Source organism: Fusarium subglutinans (assembly GCF_013396075.1).
Source record: "Fusarium subglutinans strain NRRL 66333 chromosome Unknown NRRL66333_c0000098, whole genome shotgun sequence".
Lineage (NCBI taxonomy): Eukaryota > Fungi > Ascomycota > Sordariomycetes > Hypocreales > Nectriaceae > Fusarium > Fusarium subglutinans.
The window spans coordinates 3122-30509 of record NW_023502161.1 but is presented as its reverse complement, the minus strand read 5'-3'; the positions used below and the strand labels follow the sequence as shown (position 1 = coordinate 30509).

Genomic DNA, 27388 nt, shown 5'->3' with positions numbered 1-27388 from the left:
GAGAGGCAGTGGTGATGCAATGGGGAATGTACCCCCGGATGACAAGGATATTCCGCTAACAGACTCACACCAGACTCACACGACGTGACGTTAGTCTTGGATCATCATCAGTGAACAGTACCTGTCACTTCTCGTCGCAGCCACACTCACTTCTGAAGCTCATCAAACCAACCCACGATCATTACCCAAAGCAACCACGCTCCGTCTCCCACTTCAATTCATTCAACACGAACCTGTTCAATTATGCATAACGTTCGGCCCGACATTGGGCCAATCTCATGCTCGACCGTTACTCACCCAGCCGAGTAATTTTACCTTCAAAGTTTTCCCTCCTGTCTTTGAACCTTATGCAAAAAGAAAAAGAAAAAAAGCTGGGGAAAACCAACCCCGCAAAATGGAGCCTCCGATCAAAGCATCCCTGCACAGCATCACGCAACGAAAACCTGGTCCCGGCTCTTTTCTCGGCCATAACCTAGCTTAAGCTTGACTGTCTTCACAGCAATGATGACCGTTGCAGCGGGTTTTCTCTACGGAGTCTCCCTCGCTCTGTTCCTGAGCGGCGGAGTCTCCGCTGGTAGCATGCATCATGACGAGACGATTGAGAATCACGGCGCCAAGAACGAATCAGTATATATAACCAAGCAATATGGCTTGATGGTCTATCTCGTTCAGCAACCAGCTCTTCTCCTCTCAATCATGTTCTTCAAGACGCTGCTCACTTCGGCCGTGGCCTTTGGCACTGCTTTTGCGCAGAGCAAGGCTGGCGTTGAAGACCTTGACAAACCCCGCAGAGACCTCTTCGAGAAGGATCTCTCCAAATGTCCCGGCTACAAAGCTACCAACCACCGGGAGACCAAATCAGGCTTCTACGCTGATTTGTCTCTTGCGGGACAGGCCTGCGACGTCTTTGGTGTTGATCTCCCCGAGCTGAAGCTTGAAGTTGAGTATCAAACTGAGGATCGTCTTCACGTCAAGATCTTGGATACGAATAACACCGTTTACCAAGTACCCGACGATATCTTCCCTCGTCCCGGTTATGGACAGTGGGCTTCACCTAAGAACTCGAAGCTCAAGTTTGACTTCAAGGCAGATCCTTTTTCTTTCACCGTGACGAGGAAGGATTCTGGGGAAGTGCTTTTCGACACATCGGGCAGCAAGCTCGTTTTTGAGAGTCAGTACTTGTACCTCAAGACAAAGCTTCCTGAGAGGCCTTATCTTTATGGCCTTGGTGAGCATAGTGATCCTTTCATGCTCAATGCGACCAACTACACCCGCACGATCTACACTCGCGATGCTTATGGGTAAGTCACTTTGCTCTTATCATCGTTTGACAAGCTTGCTAACATGTGGCAGCTGCCCCAACGGCCAGAACCTCTACGGAGCTCACCCTATTTACTTTGACCACCGCAAGGGCGGCACTCATGGTGTCTTCCTCCTCAACTCCAACGGCATGGATGTCTTCATCGACAAGAAGAACGGCAAGCAGTTCCTAGAGTACAACATCATCGGTGGTGTTCTCGATTTCTACTTCATCGCTGGCCCTACACCCCGCGACGTCGCCAAGCAGTACGCCGAGATCACCACCCTTCCACTCATGACGCCCTACTGGGGTCTTGGTTTCCATCAGTGCAGATATGGATACCGCGATGTCTACGAAGTTGCTGGCGTGGTGGCCAATTACTCAGCTGCCAAGATTCCGCTCGAGACTATGTGGACTGATATCGACTACATGGACCGTCGTCGCATCTTCACTATCGACCCTGAGCGATTCCCTGCTGATAAGTACAAGGATCTAGTTGACACTATCCACGCTCGTGATCAGCACTACATCGTCATGGTTGATCCAGCCGTGTACGACATGGAGCCCAACCCAGCTCTCACCAGCGGTCTTCAGTACGATACTTTCATGAAGGAGCCTAATGGTTCAGACTACAGAGGTGTTGTCTGGGCTGGACCTAGTGTCTTCCCCGATTGGTTCAACCCCAACTCTCAGCAGTACTGGAACGAACTCTTCCAGAACTTCTTCGACGGCGAGCATGGTCCTAATATCGATGCTCTCTGGATCGATATGAACGAGCCCGCTAACTTCTTCAACCGTCCTTATCCCGGTAACAACACCACTCCCGAGAACTTTGCCAAGGTCGACGGTGACCCTCCCAAGGCCCCTCCCGTTCGAGATGGTCCTCCTGCTCCCATCCCCGGTTTCCCCGAGAGTCTTCAGCCACGCTCTCTCCGCTCCACCAAACGCGAAGTCACAGCAATCGCCAAGACCACCAAGCGTTCCGTAGAAGTCCGCACCACTCCTCGTGGCCGCGGCGTTGGTCGCTGGGCAGCTACCCGCAAGGTCTGGGGCCAGAACAAGTACGGTCGTCCCGGCCACGGCTGGCAAAACGGCAAGAAGACTGGCTCTGGCTGCGGTCCTGATGAGTGCAAGGGTCTTCCTAACCGAGAGCTCATCCAGCCTCCATACATGATTCAGAATGGCGCTGGACCTACACTTGCTGACAGTACCACCGACACTGATCTCGTTCAGAGCGGAGATTACGTTCAGTATGACACGCACAACTTGTATGGTGCTCAGATGTCCTCTCACTCTCACAACGCTATGCGCTCGCGTCGCCCTGATAAGCGTGCTCTTGTCATTACTCGAAGTACCTTTGCTGGTTCTGGCAAGGATGTTTCGCACTGGCTCGGCGATAACCTGTCTCAGTGGGATCAGTACCGCTTTTCCATCTCTCAGATCCTTCAGTTCGCTTCTATTTACCAGATCCCCGTTGTTGGTGCTGATGTCTGTGGATTCGGTGGTAATGTCACTGAGACCCTTTGCGCACGATGGGCTACCCTTGGTAGTTTCTACACTTTCTTCCGTAACCACGCCGATATCACTTCTCAGTCTCAGGAGTTCTACCGCTGGCCCAAGGTTACTGAGGCTGCTCGCAACGGTATATCCATCCGATACCAGCTCCGTAAGTCACTCTTTCCCTTCATATGGACTATTGCTAACAGGAATAGTTGACTACATCTACACCGCCATCTACAAGCAGAACCAGACCGGCTCTCCAACCCTCAATCCCATGTTTTTCAACTACCCCAAGGACAAGAATACCTACTCCATCGACCTCCAATTCTTCTATGGTGATGGTATCCTCGTCAGCCCCGTCACCAAGGAGAACAGCACCAAGCTCGAGTACTACCTCCCTGACGACATCTTCTACGAGTGGTCCACAGGCAAGCCCGTTCGCGGCAAAGCTCAGTACGAGTCTGCCGAAGTCGACGTCACCGATATCATGGTCCACTACAAGGGCGGCCTAATCTACCCCCAGCGCGTTGAGAGCGCCAACACAACCAAGGCTCTCCGCCAAAAGGGTTTCAACCTCGTTATCGCCCCTGGCCTTGACGGAAAGGCCGAGGGCTCTCTGTATCTTGATGACGGAGAATCTGTTGTTCAGGACACAGCTTCTGAGATCGACTTCAAGTACAGCAAGGGCAAGTTGAGCTTTGATGGAACTTTTGAGTATGATGCTGGTGTTGGAATTGAGACTATTACTGTGTTGGGCGTCAAGTCTAAGCCTCATGGAGCGCAGCATGCGGAGTATGATGCCGAGAACAAGAAGCTTGTGTTTACTGCGGATATTCCGTTGACGCGCAAGTGTCACGTTGACTTGTTCTAGATGAACACGATGGGACCTGGTTATGATTATGATTCTAGCTATGGCGGTAGTACGTGGAAAGTATTAGCTTTCGTCTCACATATATGAATAACTATTAATTTGAGAATATCACCGCCTGCTTTGCACTACCCTTGAAAATGCGTGAAAGTCGAGAACCTTGCCTGGAGCATAACTCTAGTGGTAACGCTATATGCGTTGTACGAGGAGGTCTGTTGAAATACTCCATTAGTAATTGACCAACGCCATGCAGTTGCCTGATGATATAGAGTTGACGTAGTAGAAATGACAAAGACAGTGAAGATCTACCAACATTAACGAGGTCTGATATGACGATGCGGTCGGATTGGCTGCTGACTTATTTTGCCGAATAATTTAAGCGGCTGATGACTGAGCCATCTACCACTACAAAACCCCAAGATGCAAACTTCTCTACCTTCACCCAGCACTGATCACTTCAATTCTGGTGAGATTTCATGATGGCGACGACTCAGACAGCTCTTCAAGCTCCCTTCGAGACGATTTCCCTCGAAAACAGGAGCCAGAATGAAGATGTCCCAGAGACTCGACGTGCGGGGCGAGTCTTTGAAGCTGACCCTGCATTCACGACAAGTCCAGCATCACGCCGACTCATAATCTCTTTATTGGTCTGCGCAAACATGATCCAGGTATTTTAATTATCTCCTACAAGTTATAAAGTTTTGGTGGATCATTTGCTGACCTTTGCTCAAGTTCATGTCCAATTGTGTCACCATCGTCGGCGGTCTACCGCTTAGTAAAGACTTGGGGCGTGAATCAGGTCCCGGCAAGGCAAATTGGATGGTCGCTTCATATCCGTAAGTATAGGCCCTTAAATTCTCTTTTTACATCTGATACTGATATTTACAGACTCACTCAAGGCGCATTCGTCCTAGTGACAGGCCGACTAGGCGCTATCTACGGCCATTCTCAACTTACCCTTCTCGGCTGTGCAATCTTCACTCTCTTCTCTCTCATCAATGCATTCACCAAATCATATGACTCTTTCATCGCCATGCGCGCTTTGACTGGTGTTGGTGGAGGCATCTTCATGCCCAATGCCGTATCAATTATCACCACCATGGTTCCACCAGGTCGATCGCGAAATGTCGTTTTGGGGTTTTTTGCAGCGTCGCCGCCTCTGGGAGGAATGATCGGTTCGTTAATCGCAGGCGTTTTTATTGATCATGTCAATTGGATGTGGCTTTTTGTTCTGATGTAAGTGTTTTGCTGGTCTGTTGAGCGATGACTGACGTTTGTGTTAGTGCTGGTATTGCGGCTTTCAATCTGGCGTGGTTGGCGTATCTCATGCCGAAGGAAACCCCAGTTGACAAAGGAGGACACATAGATATCCCCGGGATCATCCTGGGACTAGGAAGCTTACTTCTTTTCAACGTAGTATGCAAGTAAGTACAACTTGGCCTCAACAGTCTTATCTGCGACTAACCATGGCAGCCAAGCGCCATCAGCTGGATGGAACGCGCCCTACGAGATAGCCCTACTAGTTCTTTCTGTAGTCATGTTCCTTACCTTTCTGCTCTGGGAGAAGCGTTATGCCAAGGACCCCATAATGCCGCTGTCAGTCTTTCAAGCGCCGACTTTCACAGCTTTAGTCTTTGTTGTGCTTCTGGTACGAGTTGCCACTGTCAGGCCTCCCTTAATGGTTCATACACTGATGTATTAAACAGAGCTATATGGCCTTCGGGATCGGTCTCTGGTACTCGACAAGTTGGCAGTACCTCCTGCGTAGAATATCCGTCACCCAAATTGGCATCAACTGGGTGCCTTTCGGTCTAAGCTCTGTGCTTGCCGTTTTCTTCGCAGCGTGGCTCATCCCACGCGTTGCAGCGCAATGGATCATGGCGATCGGTGTGACCGTCACGCTGGTCGGCAATATCCTCCTCGCGACCATGCCGGTGCAGCAAACATATTGGGCGCAGGTCTTCCCGGCTATGGTTCTCTACGGTTTCTGCCCCGACTTGGTGTATGTAGCGGCACAGGTAATCGCCAGTAACAGCGTCAGTCGTCGCCAACAGGGCGTGGCCAGCAGTCTGATTGGAACCCTCAACCTTTACGGAAACAGTTTAGGTCAAGGCTTTGCTGGGACAATTGAGACAGAGGTTGGTACCAACAACGGCGATGAAGTTGGGGGTTACAGGGCAGCTCTGTACTTTGCGGCTGGCCTGGCACTGCTTGGCTTGGCCTTGGATATCTTGTTCGTCAGGGTGCCGAAGGATCAGCGCGAAGGATGGGATGACCCGTCGGAGAGCGGTGAGCAAGAGCTGAATGGCATGACTACAGCTATCGAAGGACGGGCCTCGCTACGGACTTGAGTCATGTCCTGGAATGACAAACAGTGAGTTCAAAGAGAGGGCATATCGATTGAAAAGCAGAGACTTACTCAGGAAGGTGGATAGTGCACTACTTCTCTTCGAATCCTTGTATGGATCCGGGGGAAGTATGAAGGGTTAGGAGGCAAAGGATATTAACCCCGATGTAGTCCGTCGGTCGGGTTTGATGGCTAAATATAACTACATGATAAGAATTGGGAATAAGAATGAAAACTTGGAATTGTCTAAGCCCCGTGGGCCCATGGTCAATGCGCAGCAAAAGGACCCAAAACTCCATTCAAGAATAGACAATTAGACGATGCTTCAAGGATATCGCTGAAGGATCGCAGCCAAGACCCTAAGCGAGAGGCTGCGCAAGGCCCGATTCGCCAGGCTGCTGAAGGATTCAAGACGAGACAGGTCCTTATTTCGATTAAGCTGTTATGGTAACGTCGACCCAAAATGCTCTCCACCAGCCAATGCATTAAAGATTTCGGATTTCCATCCTTCAGCTTCCATTGCAAAACCACCCACCTTTTCAAATTCTCGACGATCAAGATGCCTTTCTCGAACGCGCTACGACGACGAGACGACGATGGCGAAGCAGACGATGGTTGGTGCGAGGTCGCGACTATTGAGGATCAATTCATCTGGCCCCTTCAAGGCAAGACTTGGGTGCGTGGACAAACACAGATGGTAGGCTGGGGAGCCGGGCGTGACGTCAACGGAACATGGGGCGAAGGCAGCACGAAAGTCAAGTTGGAGTTGATGTGGTGGACAGGCACATATGGTCCAGGCCCAGATGATCTGAAACCCATAGTGATATTTGGTATATCTGGTATTGGATCATGACAAAAAGACTGCTGACTGATTGAGTATAGACAACAAGACCTTTGACTACCCTTCTGCCGACTGGAAGCTATGGAACCCCAACTGCACAGACACGTACATGAACTATACCTGGACAATACCGATGGACTTGGACGTCGGCGATTCGAAATTCACAATGACGGTGTACGACGTGTCGAACCGTAGCGACATAAGCATGTTGCAAAGCAATTTATTCTTCATCAACGCGGACAACGGAACATCAACCGCAGATTCAAATGCTAGCACCTCAACACCAGAATCCTCACAAGAAATAGCAGCCTCGACTGGACTCGCAACCGGTGCAAAAGCAGGCATTGGCGCAGGCATCGGCGTCTTTGCACTAGTACTCCTTCTCGCCGGTTTCTTCCTCTACCGACGCAAGAAGCGACAAGCATCAAGCATTGTCCCCACAGATCCAGATGGATTCGAAAAGCCAGAGCTGGATGCAAAGTCGACTGGCATTTCTGAAGTTGATGGGACTGGGATATCTCCGCATCAAGCTCAGGATAATGCGATATACGAGGCTCCTGGTGTTTTGGTTCATGAGGCTCCTACCGGAAAGGAGCAGACGGTTGTGGAGAAGATGAAGGCAGCGCGGCAGATTAATGAGGAACCAATTGAGATGCCGGCCGATTCACCAATGTCGTCGCCAAAGACTTCGCAGGACAAGCTGAATAGAACGTAGTATTAATACATATTCGGTAGAGTGGACGCAAAGCACAGTTTTCCACTTAGTGAGCCACCTGTTCAATTGAGGACTTGTTGTTCGCGAAGAACCGCACAGACGTCTTTTATTTCAGTATTTCCAGCGAAGCAGTATATCGAAGTATCTCGTCACCACGTGGCTGCAGTCTTGCCTTTGTGGTTAGTATATCACTGGTGAGCTGACCCCTGCTATAAGACCTCACCCTAAGACTCGTCGCGGGGATGGGAGTTCTTAGGCTAAGACCTCTCATCCCCGCGCCTCATTTCACGCCGCGATAAATACACCGCGTCGAAGCTTCCACCCTCACCACGGCGCGCAATGTCTTCAAAGCTCTGTTTGCCTTGTCGAGATGCATTCCTCTCGGAACCAAAACCTCTGCATCGCGATTCCACCATCGCCTGCACTCCCTTCCACGAGGCGCCGTGGAAAGCATTCCAGAATGATACGCACTCATCTCAAGACATAACCGAGTCCGTGAAGGTTTGCGAATTTTGCTCCTTTGTCGTCGCGTTATCAGCGGCGGACAAAGCCCCTGGCAAATATGGGAACGGATCCTTCGTTGATTCGGCCAGCAAAACATCTTGGAGGACGCAGGGCGAGCCGATGCTAGCGCTATGGCAGTATAATGAGTATGCATATGAAGGCCATATTTCAGCGGATCTCGGTCTCAGCAGGAGTAATCTTCGCCATATGGATAAGCTTGATATACGACTCTTTGGAGCCTAAGGTGCGCTACTCGGCCATTGTCAATATCACTGAACTAATTGGCGATAGATCCTCGTGTGAAATGCCAGAGACCAATCGACACGACGTCAACAAGTACATCCAGTGAGACTAGTTTTGAATGCTTGTCTAAATGGATCAAGAATTGTTCGGAGAATCATGAGTCATGCAACAAACTACATGCCCGCATTGGTGAGAACAAAGATTGGCTTCCAGCTCGGCTGGTCAAGATCATTCCAAATACCGACGGCATGCCTGGGATCATCAAAGTTGTTGAAACGAGCGCAAACGACGAAATTCCTCTTAGCATAGAATATGCCACGTTGAGCTACTGTTGGGGAAGCGAACCATTCACGAAACTACTCAGATCTAACATCGAGAGCATGACCACTACTGGGATGCCGATAAAAGACCTACCAGCAACATTCCGTGATGCAATCACTGTCACAAATCGCCTCGGTATGGAGTACATATGGATAGATGCTCTTTGCATTATTCAGCTTGATGCGGAAGACTGGGGCCTACACTCCGTTACAATGGCCAAAGTCTACTCATACTCAGCCATCACGCTCGCAGCAGCAGCATCATCAGACGCATACGGGGGTCTTTTTCGCGAACGCGATCCCGCAGGCATCAATGGTGTTAACTTGCACTTAAAATGGCCCGCACACCACCTAGAAGGAGAATTTCATCTGGTCCCAGTAGATCCCTGGGACAAAGCGGTCGGAAACTCGCCGCTGCTGAGACGTGCATGGGTATTCCAAGAACGACTTCTGTCCCGAAGGACTGTCTACTTTGCTCACGACATGCTTTACTGGGAATGTGGTGAGCTATATGCCTCAAAGCTTTATCCTGAAGGGGGGCCTTGGGATCTGCAGTACCGATACAAGAGGTTCGACATATCTGATAGGCTTCCCTCTGGCGTGCAGTCGGTAGAGGATTGCAGGTTCAAGCATATATACACGGAACTTCTCACGCGAGAACTGAATTCAGAGAAGACAGTCACGGATGAAGAGATGTTTCTGTATGTATGGGCTTCAGTGGTGGCTCAGTACAGCGTCGGCAAGTTGACGAAAGACGCTGATAAACTCATTGCAATTGATGGCGTAGCTGAGCAGTTGACAAGTATTGTACCGAGAGAGCAGTATCTCAATGGACTCTGGAAACAAGACAGTCTTCCACTTTCTCTACTATGGAGCACCATAGAGGAAGAGCAGCCGACAAGTACCCGCGTCGCGCCAAGTTGGTCATGGGCATCTGTCTACACGCCCGTTAACTTTAACTTCCTATTCCGAGCACAGACCGACCCTAAAGTGGTTACAAAAGTCATCGATATCATCACCCCCGACGATGAGCCAGAAAGCGTTGAGATGTCGCGCCGAACGGCACTGGTTTTTCAAGGGCCTCTTACAGAAGTACGCTTTCGGTCTGCTTCACGCAATGGACTTGGGCCCTTACATTCAAACTGGTGGATAAGCCACAAGACGATGAGAGATCGCATCAAGTTCTTGAATCCAATTGACCTGACGCCTATGCTTGTATTCGTTGGTAAAGGTTTGAAAGCAGATTATCCATGTGATATCTCACTAGATAGGGAGGTGCCGAAGAACAGTCGGATCTTCGCACTCAAGATTGCGGAGGCTGATATTAGACAACCATGGCAGGAGAGATTGCCGTCTGAGTGCGGCTTATTGTTGATCGCAGACCAAGAAAGAGGGGCTTTTAGGAGGATCGGCATGTTTGAGATTGCTGCTGAGAAAATGAAGAGGGATTGGGCAGACCAGAAGACACCATTCACGTCGATATCTAAGTTGAGGAACGGAATCTGGAGTGATTCATGTATAGAGAAGAGGTTTTATTTGAAGAGGGATGGCAAAGACGGCTATACTATCAAGATAGTCTGATAATGGTTACATGGCCAATTGCGTTTTCATTCAGCCAATAAGGGATTCCACCAAGCATTAAACGTTTGTCAACATAGGAATCCAATGCTGATGATCAAAACGACAAGATGATTCCGTGGGAATAAAGTATGTACGTACAGTTGTCGCGTAGTTTCGGGTGAATTTGTGACTGTGAACGTGAACTGAAGATATTTGACTCTGGTGCTCCGCAACCAACGCCATAGGCAACGGCACAAAAGGCGCTCTCATACCGACTAGGAAAAGCAGATCATCTCCTTCGCCAGTGCCTCCATTTATCGAAGATTGGCTCGACAGCGGTGCGCAATATGGATCTCAGACTAGTTATTCGGAAGTTGGTATTGTTACTCAGGATATTTCTACGGTCTGCGGGGTGAGTCCTGATAGTAACGAAATAACGTGGAAACAGCCCGACCTGTTATCCCAGATGTCGTTTCTGAGCCGGACGATGTAGACAGGATGAAGAAAAGGCTCAGTAAGTTGGTAGGAAACAAGCTTAATGTACACGCGGCGTAAAAAAGTGGGGTCAGTCTCAAGAAAGAATATGAAGATAATTTTTAAGATGAGAAAGTTCCCGCGATTCTTCCCATAGTCGTAGGTGTAGGATATCGAGGAATACGTAGAGGTAGGAACAATGGGTGATTTGTTTTACTTTGTTCTAGCGTTTCAGTTTTGTTATTCAATTGCTATTCCAATATTGAAGTGCTATTGTATCACCATTCAGATACCTCGACAGAATCGTTCATTGGCTAGACAGATTCAAAGAAAATTGGCTGTGTGGTGTCCTCTCCCGATCTCGTACACCATGCGCCGCCTTTCAACCCGTCCTACAGTAACCATTCCGTCTTGTGACAGGTTGTAAAATGTTAACTAGACACAATAGGTAATACCACTGTTGCCTTTGCAGCAGTTTTCAAAAGGCGCAGTATCTCCAGATATAGTACACTCAGACTAAGAGTTGACTAACGTCAGTATGCTATGGCACATCAAGGTGCTTGGCGTCGCGAGACAACTTACACCGTCAAATGAGTTACTACCGCAGCAACTTTGAGTATAGCCATCGCGCTTTACCACATCGCCGCCGCTATTGACAGAACAGCAATATCGCTTAAACGTCTGGGCGGAAATACTTTAAGAGGTTATTAGCAACAACGATATCTCCACGGTGAGATAGATAGAACATAACATACCCCAAGGCCAAAACAAGAGTACATATAAAGATTGACAACTGCATTTTGATGATGACCCTTTAGTGGTAGACTTGGTAGTGCTGTATATGATAACGAAAGTAAATAATAGATAAACCTGTTATAGTCTAATATAGTAGACCATATCCAGATATATATACTAAATAGCACGCTTATAAATATCCATTAAATATACTTTAAACTCTAAGTAATAACTCCACTTACAGTGGGTTCATATAAGAGTGAATTTTTTAACCGAACTTCTTAATGTCGGTCTTCATCCCATAAGAGCCGTCTTATCCGACATGAGGTATTCAATGAGAACTTGACAATGCTCTTTACCTTTGGCCAACTTCTGATTACTACCGATACGGCGTATTAAAATTTTATGAACCCTTTTGGTTAGAAGGCCAATCTGCGGAATCAGTAATTCTTTAAATAATTTGCTTCGACGCCGTAGAGTACGATTCCGTCGCGGATGGAATACATGCATGTGCTTCGAAGCCAGACTAAGCGCTAAATCTGTGCATTTGAGATCTAAGGAAGAGGAAGCTTCGACTGTAGCAGCAACGTGGGAGCAATATGCATATATGCGGGGAATATACGGAGTACTCCGTATCAAGATCCTCACTGAGCGGCTAACGGCATGTTCGGCAACACTCTCCCCATCGATAGACAACAGCAGTAGCAGCGCATGAAATTGATGCTGATCCTTGCTGCAGATATGAACTTGCAAGCCTTATATCGGGGGGAAATTATCGTGTTATCATTCATTACCTCTGTTCGCAGCCTAAATCTTAACCTTATAGGCAGCAGTTATTCCTAGTTTCGTATCTATATTGGACATTGTAGATAACTCGTATAGCGGCATCGGCTTCTGGCAAGGAAAACACAGTCCTCGGCTTGTCAGGACCGCGGCTCAGGCTGTATTTCTCTCATCAGCGTGAAAGAACCACGAAAAATGATCCAAGAAGTCGCTGTATCGGCTGATTATTCCTGATATCTGACCGTAAGGTGGCCTCGCCTCGCTGTATGGAGGTCTGCTCATAACGTCGCAGCAAAGGTCTATAGGATTTGCATGATAAATAGAGTATAGTATTCTTGCTAACTGACTAGCTGGAAGGCCAATTTGCTCAGTCGTCAGCAAGGATATACCCATCTCCAAAAAGGTTAGCAGGATGCAGCACAAGTGTGTTTAATATGGAAGCTACAGATACCTTCTTGCGAACCGTGGAACCTTGGCCGTTAACCTATCCAAGACCCAGAATAAGCTGACGAGAGAAGGAGAAACGCATTTTACACATCAGTTTGCCGCTCGATAGCGACTATCGGATCGCCTGGTCGTGGGCCGGTCAAAGTGCTTTAGCCACTTGAGACCTTTCTCGGTATTGATCCAGCCATTTTGTCTTGTCGCAATGGCACTATCACCCAGCAGGTTGCTTTCTTAGTACCAGCTGCTAAGGCGTTGCTGGTCAGCACTTATGATAAACGTTAAAATCGCTTAACCTTCTATATTAATCGTTTGAGTAACAGTAATATTTTCCCGGTTTTAAGGCTGCACTGATTTTGGTTATCAATAACTTTATGTACCTATAATAATCACCCCGCTTGCAATAGTGCCTATCATAAAGCCAGTCTCGTTGAAGTGGTAGATATCATCTAATTGAATAGTATTCTGTATAAACCTGAACCAGCTATAAATGATGGCTAGATATTTGTTTTAGCTCTTTGATAGTTGTATATCTCGAGATCCTTATACCGTTTGATGAAGTTAGAAGCCTAGCGCTTGTGAATAGATGGCGCATCGTGATCAGTAAGTAATCAACTGACCATATTTTGAATACCATATAGTTGTGTGGGATAATCTCGCGAATCTAGGTCTTGATTCAACTGGAATTCTCCCTTGAGTTGTGTCGAACCTCCCGACAGGTCACTGCAGGGGGTGGTGGCAGCCAATTAAAATGCGTCAGTGAAAAGAACTTGTCGCCCCCTTCGTATTTGAGCCTACTAGTAATTACTTTAGTTATAAAACGCTACAGCACACTGCTGACGTTCCCAATCTCTCAAGAGGTTCCACCTATGTCCCTACTATAAGATGCAGGGCCCCTATATCAATATAGCTGGGGGTTCCGGGTGAATTTGTTGCTATTGATATGAACTCTGGCGCTAGTGATAGGCAACGTCATGGGCAACGGCAGAGCAGGGAGCCAGGGACCTTGGCATATTGGACACGGCAGACGTTTACGGAGGCGGTCAGTGATTAATAAGCCATGCTAATAATATTTTACAGTTCAGCAGGAAATTACCGTATGCAACACGAAAATTGAGCCTCGTTGTACAAACAAGAACGAGACTCGGTCTGAAATGATTGGCATTGGTGATGCCGTACAACAAGACTTCAATCTCAACGGATCATCGAATATATCCAACACCCGACATGTCTCACATTCACCGCCAATTCTGAACACTTAAGCTTGTATTACCCTGTAATTCAGAGCAAACATCTAGCGCAAACCAGCCACCAACACCCAATGTCTCAATCTGCCTTATCTTGGCACCATACAAATTAAGCTCACAGCGCGCCCGCGCACACGCGTCCGCTTGGATAACTCAAACCAACATACCCGTGGATCTGACCTAACGGAAGCCCTACTCAGGGAGTGGGCGGCAAAATTATAGAATAAGGGCAAAATCGTAAAACAAGCCTCTACCCTGCCCAGTTATAATTCTATAATTTTCACTACCTAAACTAAAGATTTTAATAATATTTCTAAGTATTATCTAGTTAAATTATATACCTAAAAATATCTTATTTACTAGACCTTTAAAATAATTAATTCTTATAATCTAAACCCTGCTATAATAGCTACCTAGGCAATTATAATTTTATAGTTATATTACCATAATACTAAGGAAAAGCCTTTTACAATCTGCGCTACCGCTAAAAGATACAGGGCTTTAAAGACTTCTATTAGTTATTATCTTTAGTTAATAAAGCTATTTAAAAGGCCTGCTTTTAGTAATAATAGCATTAGCTACCTAAGGAATCTTAATAAGGCTAAGGAGCGTACTATAATTATATATATTATTTAGCTTAAAAAAGCAGGTTTTCCTTATAATTAGTAACTTATTAAAGAAGCAGTAAATAATTTAAAGGTATTATAAATACCTCTAGAAGGCCCTGTTAGAGATAGCTAGTATAGGAGATTTCTTTATAATAATCCATAGCTATAAAAAAAGAAGTTAGTTTAAGCTTTTAACTAAGATAGGGCAGGATTTAAAGCTAAAGATATTACTAATATTAAGTAATTCTATACTAACCTTAGTATAGTTATAAAGAAAAGAGAAATTAAGGCCTTATAAATATTTAATACTAATAAATACAGTATATACAGTATATAAATTAGTGCCTTTTATAAGTAGCTTAAGATTATTATTATAAAGAAAGAGCTTAATACTAAATATAAAGTTATTTCCTTTACTAATAAAGAATTAACTATAATACTTAGATATATAAATATAGCTAGATATAAGTAATTCCTAACTTTAAAGTATATATTAATATGCTTTTTAGTTATAGTATTACTACTAATAGTATTTAAAACGTAGCTAATAGAATCTTAGGAAGTTAATAACCTAGATAAAGGTATTTACTTTATATATTTAGAAAGCAGCTTCTCTAACGCTAAGATCTTAATAAATTAAATATAGTATTTTAACTATAACTCCTTTAAGTACACTATAAAGGTATAGGCAAAAGGCATTACATTTAAAGATTAATTTAGCTATAATAAATTCATAAGAAATCCTAATAATCCTAACTTTATTTAAAAAAAGCTATAGTTTAAGTGGCTTAAAAAGCAGTAAATTTAAAGACTTTTTATTATTAATAGCTTTACTAGTAAAACCTCCTTAAAGTTTATAGATTACTACCTTTACTTTAATATTAAGATCTTTATCTTGCCTCCTTATTCTATATATTTTACATAGCCTCTTAATATTGGAGTTTTTTAGCTACTAAAGAGCGCTTATTAATAATATCTTTAGTATTATATTTATAAAGGTTATCTTAATTTTAAATACTTTAATTTTATTAGTAAGCTTAGTAAGATTCTTAAAGAAAGCTTTACTCCTTATATAATTATAAATAGCTTTAAGAAAAGCAGAATTTTCCCTATAAACAGTATAGAGGTTATTTATAAAGTTAAGGAAAAGAAAAAGTCTTTCCTTATAGTTATAAATCCTACTATTTCTTTACTTCTTTTAAAAGAAATATAATTTAAAGATACTTATAAAGTTTCTTATTATCTTAAGTATAACTATTATAATAGCTTTAGTTCCCTTACTTATCATTCCTTTAGTATTTTAAAAGATATTATCTATAAGGCTATTATTCTAAATAGCTTTATAAAGGAGTATATACAGAGTTAACTTTAGCATATTACCTCTATAAATAATAAAAGGAATAAGAGGAAAAAGGTAATACTAATAGGGAAATATATTAATAGCATTACCGTAAAGTAATTATAAGAAAGTCTAAATGCCTTAATAAAAAAGGACTGCAAAGATAAGCTTTACTACTAATACCGCAGCTTAAAGTAATTATATAAAGAAGAAAATAACCGCCTTAAGGAGGAATAAAGAAAAAACTATAAGTATAATATAAATAATAACAGGAAGCTAATTTATATTAGCTTTAAGTATTAAAAGAAATAAAAGTAATTAAATATAAGAAATAAGATTATCTTTATACTGCCTTTATTATAAGAATTATTACTAACTCCTTAAGAAGGCTTTTTTTATAATATAAGCAGTTTAGTATAGTAAAAGCGCTTCTATAAGCGCCTTTATAATGCCTCCGCTGCTGGCCTTTATTGAAGCCCTCTTTAGGATATGCCTGCACTGCCTTTAAGCAATAGTATTAAGATTATACTTAGCAATTCTTAGCAATATCCTGTTTATAATAGCCTTACTTTTAGTAATTCTAACGACTTAGAAGTTAATAAAAATAGCTTTAATTATTGATTTATTATAGGATTATAAAGAGCCTAAGCTATTGCCTCTTCCTAACCCAGGTCCTAGCTTAAAGACCAATTTCTCCTTTAGATATTATAAAATTATAAATACTTTATACCTATAAAGGTATATATAATAATATATTATTACCTCTTTCCCGGTTAATAAAGAAATTAGGCGCTAAGTAAAGGCATCATAGGCTGGGAAAATATAGCCTAACAGTGCCGCTATTAAGTCGCTTACTTCCAGTTATAATACCATAAGAAATAGAGCTTATACAATAAAATACACTTAGCAATATCTTTAATACATTTCAATCTATTAACTACAGAAATTTTAAACTAATTACAATAAAATTAGAAGCTACTGCTAGCAATTTATCGATTTTCCCACTAATTCCTCACTAAATAGCCTGTCCTACAATTTTGCCCTTATCCTATAATTTTGCCGCCCACTCTCTAAGTAGGGCTTCCGTTAGGTCAGATCCACAGGTAACTTCAAGCCACGAATACATACTCTAACCATGGCCGGGTGGCAGATCCACCCGCTGATCAATGACGATGTCCCAGCCACTAAAACTGCCGTGATTATCGTCTCATCCCTTTGTACTACACATTCCTTCTTCTCCTCTTTCACCATTTTCATGATACATCGCACTTAACTTGACTGTCTGTATACGATATACATACGCACCATGTCAAGAATTGCAGAGGGCCTGCCAATGGCTGGCTCGACGACTACTATTACAACGCAGAGAAAGAAGAAGCCTACTGAAGCCAAGGCGCTGACGACAGAGGTTCAGATGTTGGCTGGTGCTGATGTTTGGGGTCGTGCAGCATTTGGGAGGTCGTGGCTGCGATCTCTCGTAGGCGCATCGCCTCTGTTTCTCGCGCCAATGGCTTCGATATCAATCTTCATCACACTGGCTGAATACGAAGGATCGCTCTCCCTCTTCGCAGACGCCGTAAAAGAACACGGCTTCTGGACCATTTGCGCCCAGTACGGTCCTCACCTCACCACCAAAGGCATCGCCGCAGTGATCTGCTGGGTCGGAATCCAAGCCCTTCTGTACTGCCTCCTCCCCGGAGAACAACACCAAGGCCAATTGACACCAGCTGGCTATCTCCTCAGCTACAAAATCAACGGCCTCTCAGCGTGGATCGTCACGCATCTCCTTTACGCACTTCTCAGCTGGTTGGGGATCCTGGACCCTGGCTTCATTCCCCGCAATTGGAGTAGCTTGATTGGAGCTATGAACTTGGCTGGGTTCGTTATTTCGGCACTTGCGCTCGTCAAAGCGTACGTAATGCCGACGCACCCAGAAGATAGGAAGTTCAGCGGTGAGACCACTACGTTTTTTGAGTTTTTGGTGTAATTAAACGCTAATTTTGATATCGACAGGGTCGTTCCTATACGACTTCTTCATGGGCATTGAGCTGAACCCGAGGTTGGGGGAGAATTTTGACCTTAAGCTTTTCAGTAATGGCAGGGCAGGGATGATGGTGTGGACCCTGATGTAAGTCTGATTAATTTGATACGAGAACGGAAACTTACATGTTGCAGCGACTTTTCGAACATGGCGTATCAGTACCAGAATCAGGGATTTGTTGAGCCGTCGCTTATCCTTGTAACGGCACTACAGACCATCTACGTGGTGGACTTTTTCGTTAATGAATCCTGGTATCTGCGCACAATCGACGTCAAATTCGACCATTACGGCTTCTATCTCAGCTGGGGCTGTTTCTGCTTCTTACCAACAACATACACCATCCAAGGCCAATATCTGGGCCGTTACCCATCATCAGCTTCAACACCTTACCTAGCATTCTTCTTCGCCCTTGGAGTAGCAGGCTACATCCTCTTCCGCTCCGTCAACCACCAAAAAGAAATCGTACGACGGACTGGCGGAAAATGCACCATCTGGGGTAAACCAGCAGAATGCATCGTCGCATCCTTTAGGACCTCCGATGGTCGGCAGCACAGGAGTCTTCTCCTCTGCAGCGGTTGGTGGGGTTGGTCTCGGCACGCGAATTACCTGGGCGATCTGATTCTTAGCTTCTCCTCTTGTGCGCTGGTGGGTAGTACGAGGGCTGTGGTGTGGACGTACGCGGTATGGATGGCGGTGTTGCTTGTGCATCGGTGTATACGTGATGAGAAGAGCTGCTCGGTTAAGTATGGCGCTGCGTGGACTGATTATTGTAGACGTGTACCTTGGCGATTTATTCCTGGCGTTTGGTAAGATTTCGGATTCTAAGGCATTGATGAAGGGAGATTTGTGCTACGTGTTGTGTAAGGTTGCGAGACAGCGTGGATAGATGGTGTTACTCGTGCTCGGGTGAAAGTTCAGCTCAGGTCTAGACTCGATAGATTTAGAATGTTGTGCAGGTTATGCATATTGTGAATGAGAAGGCTTTATCTTTCTGTGTAACGAATGTGTTACCAACTTCCTTGTAGCCTGCATCACCCACCTAGATTGGCTGGTTTAGGTCGCATGTAGGCATCATCACCGCCTTTTCCTTCCCGTCTACTGTCTGAGATTAATCATTATGATGTTGGCCAAGTTACACCATCCTTTCCCCTACTCGAATATTGCCATGTATTGGGGTCTACCAAGTTAGCCTTCGCAAGTGCTCAAATAGGGAGTTAGGCAGTACCTCGAGTACACATCTTAGTCGCATCTGTCCAACGCCCAACTCTTTTACAAGTCGTGCCAGTCGATTTGAAACATGGAGCGCCATAACCAAATTGTTCAAGACATTGCCGATAAAATACGCGACTTCTACAAGCTCCGCCAGCCATATCGCGTCTCCCATGGCGCTTCAAGCAGTACTCGTCCTCGCCATGGGTCTGACACGAATGTTGTCGACATCAGCATGCTATCCCAAGTCATTACAGTAGACTCGGCGCAAAGAACTTGTCTCGTCGAGCCTAATGTACCAATGGACCGACTCATCGCCGCCACGATGCCGTACGGTCTGATACCCCCAGTAGTGATGGAATTCCCTGGGATCACAGCGGGAGGGGGCTTTGCAGGGACATCTGGGGAAAGCAGCTCATTTCGGCATGGTTTCTTCAACGAAACGATCGACTTCGTAGAGATGATACTTGGAAACGGAGATATAATCCGGGCATTGCGCCAAGAACATGAAGATCTGTTTTATGGTGCTGCGGGCGCTGCTGGGACTCTGGGCTTGACGACGTTGATGCAGGTCCGGCTGGTTGAAGCGAAACAATTTGTCAAGACAATGTATCACAGAGTTGACAGCGTGACTTCTGCTATCTCAACAACGAAACAGTGTTGCGAAAAAGTGGGCATTGACTATGTCGATGGCATCCTCTATTCGAAGGACCATGGCGTTGTCATCACGGGTGAGATGACTAACACCAAGCCAAGTGACTCTCCAGTACGGACTTTCAGTAACTCAGGAGACCATTGGTTCTATCTACACGTGAAAGAACAGACCGAGTCTCTCCCTCCCTCGGCGACAGTCACAGAATACATACCACTTGGTGAATACCTCTTCCGTTACGACAGAGCTGCTTTCTGGGTCGGCCGTCAAGGATATACATATTTCAAGTTCGTCCCTTTCAACGAGTTCTTTCGTTGGCTTTTTGATGACTACTCTCATACCCGGACACTGTATCATGCACTCCACGCAAGTCGGATCTCGGACCAGTTCGTCGTTCAAGATCTAGCATTACCATATGACACAGCTGAAGCGTTTGTTGACTGGGTAGACGCAGAGCTGGGAATATGGCCACTTTGGCTTTGTCCTCTGAAAGGTTGTCGAACACCCACTTTCCACCCTGTTACGAAAGGATCTTCAGATACCGGCGCAGGGAACGACATTTCGCAACCGATGCTCAACATTGGAGTTTGGGGTTGGGGGCCCTCAGATCGAGAAGAGTTCAAAGTCAAGAATCAGGCTCTGGAGAAGAAGCTGAGGGAACTTGGTGGACGGAAATGGCTATACGCACATACTTACTACACAGAAGAGCAATTCTGGGACTTGTACGATTGGTCTTGGTATGAGAGACTCAGAGAACGCTATTTCGCTACAACTTTGCCAACCGTCTACGACAAGGTGAAAAAGAGTGGCCCTGACACGGATGGGAGGCATGAGAATGGTTGGGGACTCGGGTCTTTGTTGAATAAGTGGCCCGTCGGCGGGATCTATGGCATGATACTAGCGTTTTACTCCGGGGATATCAATCTCCATCGTCGAGCGAAATGGAGGTATGTGAACCAGCAACACAAGGAAGACTGAGTTTACCTAAGCCTGGTTCGCCTAATCGACATGTCATTCACGGGGCATTTGCAGCTTGGCAGGGATGTCGGTGCTGCACAAAGTTCTGATATAGGTTCGTTACCTCAGAGCCAACAATACCACTCTCGACTCGAATCAGTATTCATTTCAATTTAAACAAATAACCCCAGATCTTGTATAGTACCCACAGTTATGTTATTTACAACTACTTTCTGATTAATTGGGCTGCCGAGATGCTTCCCCACTCCAATGCTGACATGCAGATCAATATCTTGGCAGACGACGACGTGCATGAAGATGACGTTTCCGTAATCAAGGCCCTCTAGGCAGCAAGACAAGATCTCAATCTCAATCTCCTTTCTAATCATCCCCATCATCAGGAACTATCCCTAAAAGAGACCCGCGTTATCGTCAAAATGGTAGAGAGAAGTTTCCAATACCTCCCAGTGCTCAACTTCACCGATAGCCCATTCAAACAGTTCACCATTCCCCAGGACTGGCGAGCATGGGAAGTCGCATGGCTTTATCGGCTGCCCGCCATCATCACGCATGATACGGTGCCCGCTAGACTGATCGAGAATGGATGTATCATTGACAATGTTGCCAATTGTCATAAAGCGTGTGGAAGCGAAGAATATATGTTTTCGAATCCCGCAACGCTATGGAACTGCCTGACCTTGGCGACCGTTGCTATGATGTCTACCAATCGCGGACCGGATTCCATAAGCAGCCAGACATTGGAAGAAGTGGACAGAAAGTTCAATACCGGTCCGCTGAGTGAGTTCTGGAGACTCGGGGCATTACTGAGCTACGTCAAATGTGCGCTACAGTCCTGTTCTGACTCCAAGTTCGGCGGCTGTCCGCCGGAGCTGTGGACGTTTCAATGCCAAATGATCACATCAAAGAACATCAAGGACCTGGGCCGGATCATGAGTGCGGAGTACTGCGACAAAGCTGATCCTGGGATTGACTACGATATTGCAGGGCCTGGTGTAAGTCCATGCGACGTAAAATAAATGCCTCTGCTAACCGAAAACAGATAATCGTGGCATATCTCATCCAGTTCACGATAGTCCTATTCTTTGCATTGTGCTACAAGATCACCAAGACTTGGGTAAGAAACTTCACCCTTATTTCGCTTCTTCCGCTCCAAGGGCCTGCTAGAGCCGTCGAGACGGCATTTCACTGGCAAAAAGTGGCCACGAGGAGTAGTTTCGGTGTAGCAGTTGCCTCAACCCTGATCGATCTCCAAGAAGCTCAAGCTGTGTTTCTCGGTACTATCTCAATAGCCACTATCATCACATTCTCAGGTTCTAGCGGAACAGGACTCGGTAACATCAGTTCACTGCTCTCCTGGCTAACCAACAACCTCACCGCGAGGGGCATGGTATCAGCTGGAATGTATCCCCTGCTATTCGTCCAGCTCATCCTTCAAAAAACTCACAATCGTTGGTGGTATACGCTTGCGCTTGTGTTCGTCAACTGGGTTCTTGTTATACTCATTGCTCGTCCCCAGACTATTGATGAGCCTTCGTTATTGAGACACTTCAATGAGACCTCGCCTCTGGAACGTTGCGGGAATCATACTGGGCCTAGGACGTTTTGTCAGACGTTCAACAAGGCTGCGGAGAGAGGTTCTAGTTCCACTACTGGTGAAGAGGTTGGTCATCTGGATCGAGATGCGGAGAGCTTCTTCAAGTTTCACTCTAGAATACAGGCGCCAATGCATGTGATCATGGCATTCCTGATTTTAGATTGGATACTTGCCATGATGAGGATGCATCTCTTTGAGCGGGGCGACTGGTTATCTCACAAAGCCCGTGCTTTGATGGATAGCTTGCCTTCGTGCCTGAAGTCGTTTTACACCCAGAAGCACTTCGTGCTCTTCACAGAAGCTATTTGGATCTCGATGGAGGTCCTAACTATCGTCATGGGTGCAATCGGCGTACATGAGTTTGCGGCATTTGTGCATCTCCTCAGCGGCGGAGAATCTGGCAGTGAGAGCAAGATCGCCCTATCGAAATGGGGCTTCGGACAGCTGGTAGCAGTATGTGTCTGGGTTCCTGTTATCCTCAAATTTGCTTGTCTCTTAGTTGGTAAGTCAATATTCCTCTCTCATCCCATGAAGTTTGCGCTGGTGGCTGACAAATTCAAGATGGGGCTCTGCCTGGTTGGAGAAAGCGGTTGGGCCAGTTCGTTGAGATCACGCAGCGCAAAGAAACTGAAACTGATGAGAATGATGTTGTTATGGAAACTTTGCTTCCGTCTAGGCCTACCAAGAGGGGTCAGACGGACGAAGTAGAGGGACGTACTTTGACGGCGAGACGGTCTTGGGGTAGAACATATGACTAGTCTGAGATTCTGTGGCATGCGCGCGATATACGCATCAGTAATCCTGTGCCTGGTGGGGTTGAGGGGTTGTCGAGGAGTTGCTGAACTTACCTAGCCAATCAGCTAACCCATAGAGCCATCCGCTTTGAATTCGAGCTGAAAGATATCGTGAGGCGCTATCGATTTTTAGCGTGTAGAAATAATGCCCCTCAATCTTCCCTCATCCATTTTGCAACATCTGCCCCATTCGATCAGTTGTATACCACTATGGCTTCATCTAATCCCGAAAGAACCTATGCTCGATGGTCTCTTCGAGACCTGTCCCCTACATCCGCGACAGACGTCCTCCCCATCGGACCTGAAGCAGACGGAATTCAGACGGTGTTTGCCGATGACTCTCGAAGACTGGTTGATACGGCTGACATCCAGCCTGGAGGGAAATATCATTGTAGGTTCCGGGGGCATTTTAATCTCGATAACCCAGCATCAGTCTAAATCTGACTCTGTATTCAGCTATCGTCAAGCTCCAGATTCGATTCGAAGGCCAAGATGCCAGTGACACGCGTCATGCCCAAGCTACAGGATGGCTAATCATGCCCCATATCATCATCACCGCCGCCCAGTGCGTTTATGACCACACCCACGACTTCGGCAAAGCAGTTCAAGTCCGCGCTTTCGTGGGATATAATGGCAAGAACTCCCTTGACAAGCCTGGTGTTCAATTCCGCAGAGGTCTCAAGGTCGTCGTTCCGAAAGACTGGATCATTAGTGACACCAACCGCGCAAGCGATGTGGCGTTCATAAAAGTGGAAGAATTTAGTAACGTTGTGCGTGTCGCCCAGCAGCCCACTGTGGGCGTTGTGAACAAGATGCTTTTGAGCGTGGTTGGGTACCCATGTGACAAGTCCCTGGGTGATGAACGGGGAGCACAAATGTATGAGATGACCAGAAGAATAGATTGCGATCTTTCGAAAACTGCTTTTAATTTGCTCGAACATACGATATCTTGTGCAAGTGGTAAGTGGTGGCTTTCGATGTGAAATGCTCACAATACTGACCATACATATCAGGCCAATCCGGATCCCCGATCCTCATTAGCGGCGAAAGCAAGTCTATCGGCGTCGCTTCGTATGGCACCGGAACTAGAAATACCGCGACCGTGTTTCGAGGTGGATTCGGAACTTACCTCAGCGCCATGTCTGGTGTCATGTATGCCCTGGACCGTGGTCCTCCTGGAGGCGAAGACATCAGATATATCACGACCGATGGCCGCCCGGAGGGCAGCACGAGGGAAGAGCCCCTCAGTGACGGTATAGCCTTTTGGAAAATCTTCAATAAGGTCGCCAGCGTCGGCCAAACAATAGATCGTTCAGTATTACGAACTGGGTTCCCTTTCTTGGGCCAGGTGGGCAGCCCTATCGCTGCCATTGCCGGGACCGCGCTCGGCGTCTTGAGCAAGCTGGGGGCAGACGCTTCGATCGACATTGGTTCCGTCCATGTCAATTACAGGCACTATGCTGCCCGAGCTGTTGTTGCAGAGGCTGCTATGCAGACTGTCATAAAGATGGATCCTCACAAGGCGAACGATTTAAAAATACTCGACAAGATTGAGGATCAGTTCCCGGAGGCGAAGGATATCGTTCCCCGGGTTGCTAAGCTCATCACCCCTGGAATAGTTGAGTCAGCACTTCGCATCTCAGTCGATACACAGGCTGCGGGCGAGGACATTTCCAAACTCTACCCACTGCTCCCTCCTAAAAATGATTCTCTGAGCGATGATGCCAAACTATTTGTCGATGCCTTTACCCGGTACATAAATCAGGGCAATGCCAATGAGATGTCCGAGTTTCTTGGAAGGATTGTGAAAACCGGTTTATCCACTGGCTGTCCTAACATGGACGGCATCACTCGAGCCATCGGCGAGTCTGAACTCAGTGTGACCGACATGTCGCATCATGTCGAGATTCTGTGTCACAGAGCGCTGATTGGTGATACTTGTCTACAGGCCCTGACAGCAATACCCCTCGATCGGTGGATGCAGAAGGGTCTGTTTGATCATTTTGTCGCTACGGTTGGAAGAATTGGAAAAACGGTCATCGAAGTCGCTCCTATTGTCACTCAAAACATCTTGGTCCATCTCAAGCGTGATGAATAAGCTTATATTAGCAACACTGCTGAGAAAGGGGTATTGGCAAAATACTGTTATACGCATGTTAAGATTGTAGCCAAGTTCTCTCTGCTGACTTAGCCTGTCGGCTACAAGTCTCCTGCAAATCACACATGTAGCTTATTTAGGCTTTATATTGCAGGTGAGATTGTAGCTCCGAGTACTCGGCGCATCATTGGAATATATAGGAGAATCCTAACGATCCTTTGCCTTCAGATTACCGCAAGATGGTTTCCAATACTTGCCTATTGTGTAGCTGTTTACTAGGGCTCAGCCTTGGACTTTGAGGCCTCCAATGTCTCACTGGAGTGCTGAAAATGTGCGGGTCTCGGGATACGATTGGTCTGTGTTGCAGAGATCGACCTCTACTCCAGGGGATGACCGGCTGCATTGCTATTTCTTTCCACACTAGGACTAGAGGCCTCTGTTGAGTACAGGGCCTGAGATTGGAGGCCAGTTGATTCCCAACCGTCAAAGCGGCGGCCTTTCAAATTCTGAAGGCATTTTGGGGTTTAACGAATCTGGAGCTCTGAACTAGTGGCCGGAACAGAAGCTTCATCAGGGTTAATCCCTAAATTTGTTAGCCAGGACAGTTATTTACATTTCAGAATTATGGCTGACAGCTTGGATCACCAGAGGGAACTTAGTTCCAACAGGGCAGCGCAGCACGAAAGGATCCACAAACGCAATTGTATATATATAAATGAAAGAAACTGTTGACAATATCTGATCTGTGGCCATACAATCCAGATGTTTTCCCGGATCAAATGTATAGCTGCGACAGAAGAATGGAACGTCACGCCCTCCCTTTCTCTTAGACTACCAATCCATTTCCCTATCTCCCCTGACACAATGTCTTCAAATAAGAGCGGCTACATCAGCCCATCGAGAATCAGTCGGCAGGTGTCTCACTCTTTCTGATCCGAACCCATGAACAAGCGGTGGATACGGTAGGGCTGAATGTCTTTGGGGTCGGGAATGGGAGGCCAGGGCTGGATCTTTATCTCGAACGGGGTGATGGTGATGACACTGACTCGCTGCGGGTCGTGTGCAAGATCTGGAACCTTTTCCCACTTAATGGTCCACTTGATAGACCCTTTTTCATAACTAGCAGCGACCAGCTTGATGAAATAAGGGTTAAAGTCAATGTTTACCGAAGAATCAGGCTGCTTGGGGACTTCAGCTGTGATTTCAAGGCGACCCTCGTCCGCGAGATAAATATCTTTAACAGGGCGGATAGTAGTAGTGTAGGATGGTTTCTTATCTGTGTTGCCAGCCAGGGTGAGGTCGTCTACAGCAGCCAGAAGAGGCACAGTAATATCCGTAGGCTTGGCCCAGTCAAGATAATCAATCTTGACCTCAGAAATGCCAAAGGCGGTCTTGATCAAGACCGACTCGTTGTTGAAGTCGTCGATGGGTAGATGGATTGGAAGTTCAAAGTCGAATTCTACGTCCTTCTCGTGGGGGAGCTTGGAAAGGCCACCACTGTAAGCCATGACGGCAAACTTGAGTGCGCCAATCCAGAGCTCTTGTTCAAAGAAGGGCTTGAGGTAGAATCCGGGGATCTTGCCTTTGGCATGTAGAAGGAGCTTGCCATTGAGTCCCTGGTACTTGGCAGTGAGTTCACTGAACTTGATGGGGACAAGAGAGGCCATTTTGAGAAATATTGGGTTTTCTGGGCTGAGGAAAATGAAGTGTTTGATGGTTGATGGTTGATTCCGTTGGTGAGTATCTCTGCAGGTATTTATAATCGGTTTGAGGGCACGAGACGGCGGACATGTTTTTCGGTGGCTGATATTCTTCAGCTGAAAGCTATCTTTAAAGGGTCATTTCATTCACCGTAAGCACAATAATATGATGCCATATCCAATATTGTTTGAGAAGGTTTGGATATCACATCCGCATATGGCCTCTTCCCCGGCCTTCATTCTCGAACTCAAGAGGCTCAAGTACGATAGACCTATGAGCACTCTTTCATTCGTCCTTGTTCCTTTCTGGTAAGCGTGCGCGGCTCCAAATCTAGGCCATGGTTCTCCGTATTAGGGTCACCCAGCTAGCCACGGGCCGCGGAGGGGCCTGAAGCCGACCGTCCAATGTCTCAGTGCCGTACTCAAAAGCGGAAACGATCACCTCGTTCTCGTATCAAATCGCAGCGTTTGGACATTATCACATATCAGCACGG

The 27388-nt window shown here is 46.3% G+C and overlaps 8 protein-coding genes across 8 annotated transcripts; 7 read left to right on the top strand and 1 right to left on the bottom strand.

Moving 5' to 3' along the window:
* Positions 1 to 394: 394 nt before the first annotated feature.
* On the top strand, positions 395 to 3671 carry FSUBG_7555 (alpha-glucosidase; the record flags this gene model as incomplete). The annotated part of the gene is made up of 4 exons (XM_036685873.1): positions 395 to 446; positions 500 to 1301; positions 1354 to 2966; positions 3013 to 3671. The coding sequence occupies 4 exons, from the start codon at positions 395 to 397 to the stop codon at positions 3669 to 3671; spliced, it is 3126 nt and encodes a 1041-aa protein (XP_036536877.1).
* Positions 3672 to 4147: 476 nt separating this feature from the next.
* FSUBG_7554 (aminotriazole resistance) lies at positions 4148 to 6019 on the top strand (the record flags this gene model as incomplete). Its single annotated transcript, XM_036685872.1, has 6 exons — positions 4148 to 4336; positions 4401 to 4504; positions 4557 to 4904; positions 4952 to 5092; positions 5142 to 5316; positions 5375 to 6019. 6 exons carry the CDS (start codon positions 4148 to 4150, stop codon positions 6017 to 6019), a joined length of 1602 nt encoding a protein of 533 aa, XP_036536876.1.
* A 555-nt stretch (positions 6020 to 6574) lies between these two features.
* On the top strand, positions 6575 to 7571 carry FSUBG_7553 (uncharacterized protein; the record flags this gene model as incomplete). The annotated part of the gene is made up of 2 exons (XM_036685871.1): positions 6575 to 6845; positions 6898 to 7571. 2 exons carry the CDS (start codon positions 6575 to 6577, stop codon positions 7569 to 7571), a joined length of 945 nt encoding a protein of 314 aa, XP_036536875.1.
* A 339-nt stretch (positions 7572 to 7910) lies between these two features.
* Positions 7911 to 10219, top strand: FSUBG_7552 (uncharacterized protein; the record flags this gene model as incomplete). The annotated part of the gene is made up of 2 exons (XM_036685870.1): positions 7911 to 8268; positions 8367 to 10219. 2 exons carry the CDS (start codon positions 7911 to 7913, stop codon positions 10217 to 10219), a joined length of 2211 nt encoding a protein of 736 aa, XP_036536874.1.
* A 6915-nt stretch (positions 10220 to 17134) lies between these two features.
* On the top strand, positions 17135 to 21034 carry FSUBG_7551 (7-dehydrocholesterol reductase; the record flags this gene model as incomplete). The annotated part of the gene is made up of 6 exons (XM_036685869.1): positions 17135 to 17780; positions 17842 to 17956; positions 18004 to 18521; positions 18643 to 18675; positions 19195 to 20677; positions 20899 to 21034. The coding sequence occupies 6 exons, from the start codon at positions 17135 to 17137 to the stop codon at positions 21032 to 21034; spliced, it is 2931 nt and encodes a 976-aa protein (XP_036536873.1).
* Positions 21035 to 21124: 90 nt separating this feature from the next.
* Positions 21125 to 23060, top strand: FSUBG_7550 (uncharacterized protein; the record flags this gene model as incomplete). The annotated part of the gene is made up of 3 exons (XM_036685868.1): positions 21125 to 21700; positions 21748 to 22804; positions 22864 to 23060. The coding sequence occupies 3 exons, from the start codon at positions 21125 to 21127 to the stop codon at positions 23058 to 23060; spliced, it is 1830 nt and encodes a 609-aa protein (XP_036536872.1).
* A 246-nt stretch (positions 23061 to 23306) lies between these two features.
* On the top strand, positions 23307 to 25194 carry FSUBG_7549 (glutamyl endopeptidase; the record flags this gene model as incomplete). Its single annotated transcript, XM_036685866.1, has 3 exons — positions 23307 to 23487; positions 23553 to 24056; positions 24110 to 25194. The coding sequence occupies 3 exons, from the start codon at positions 23307 to 23309 to the stop codon at positions 25192 to 25194; spliced, it is 1770 nt and encodes a 589-aa protein (XP_036536871.1).
* Positions 25195 to 26114: 920 nt separating this feature from the next.
* FSUBG_7548 (uncharacterized protein) lies at positions 26115 to 26861 on the bottom strand (the record flags this gene model as incomplete). Its single annotated transcript, XM_036685865.1, has 1 exon — positions 26115 to 26861. One exon carries the CDS (start codon positions 26859 to 26861, stop codon positions 26115 to 26117), a length of 747 nt encoding a protein of 248 aa, XP_036536870.1.
* Positions 26862 to 27388: the final 527 nt, after the last annotated feature.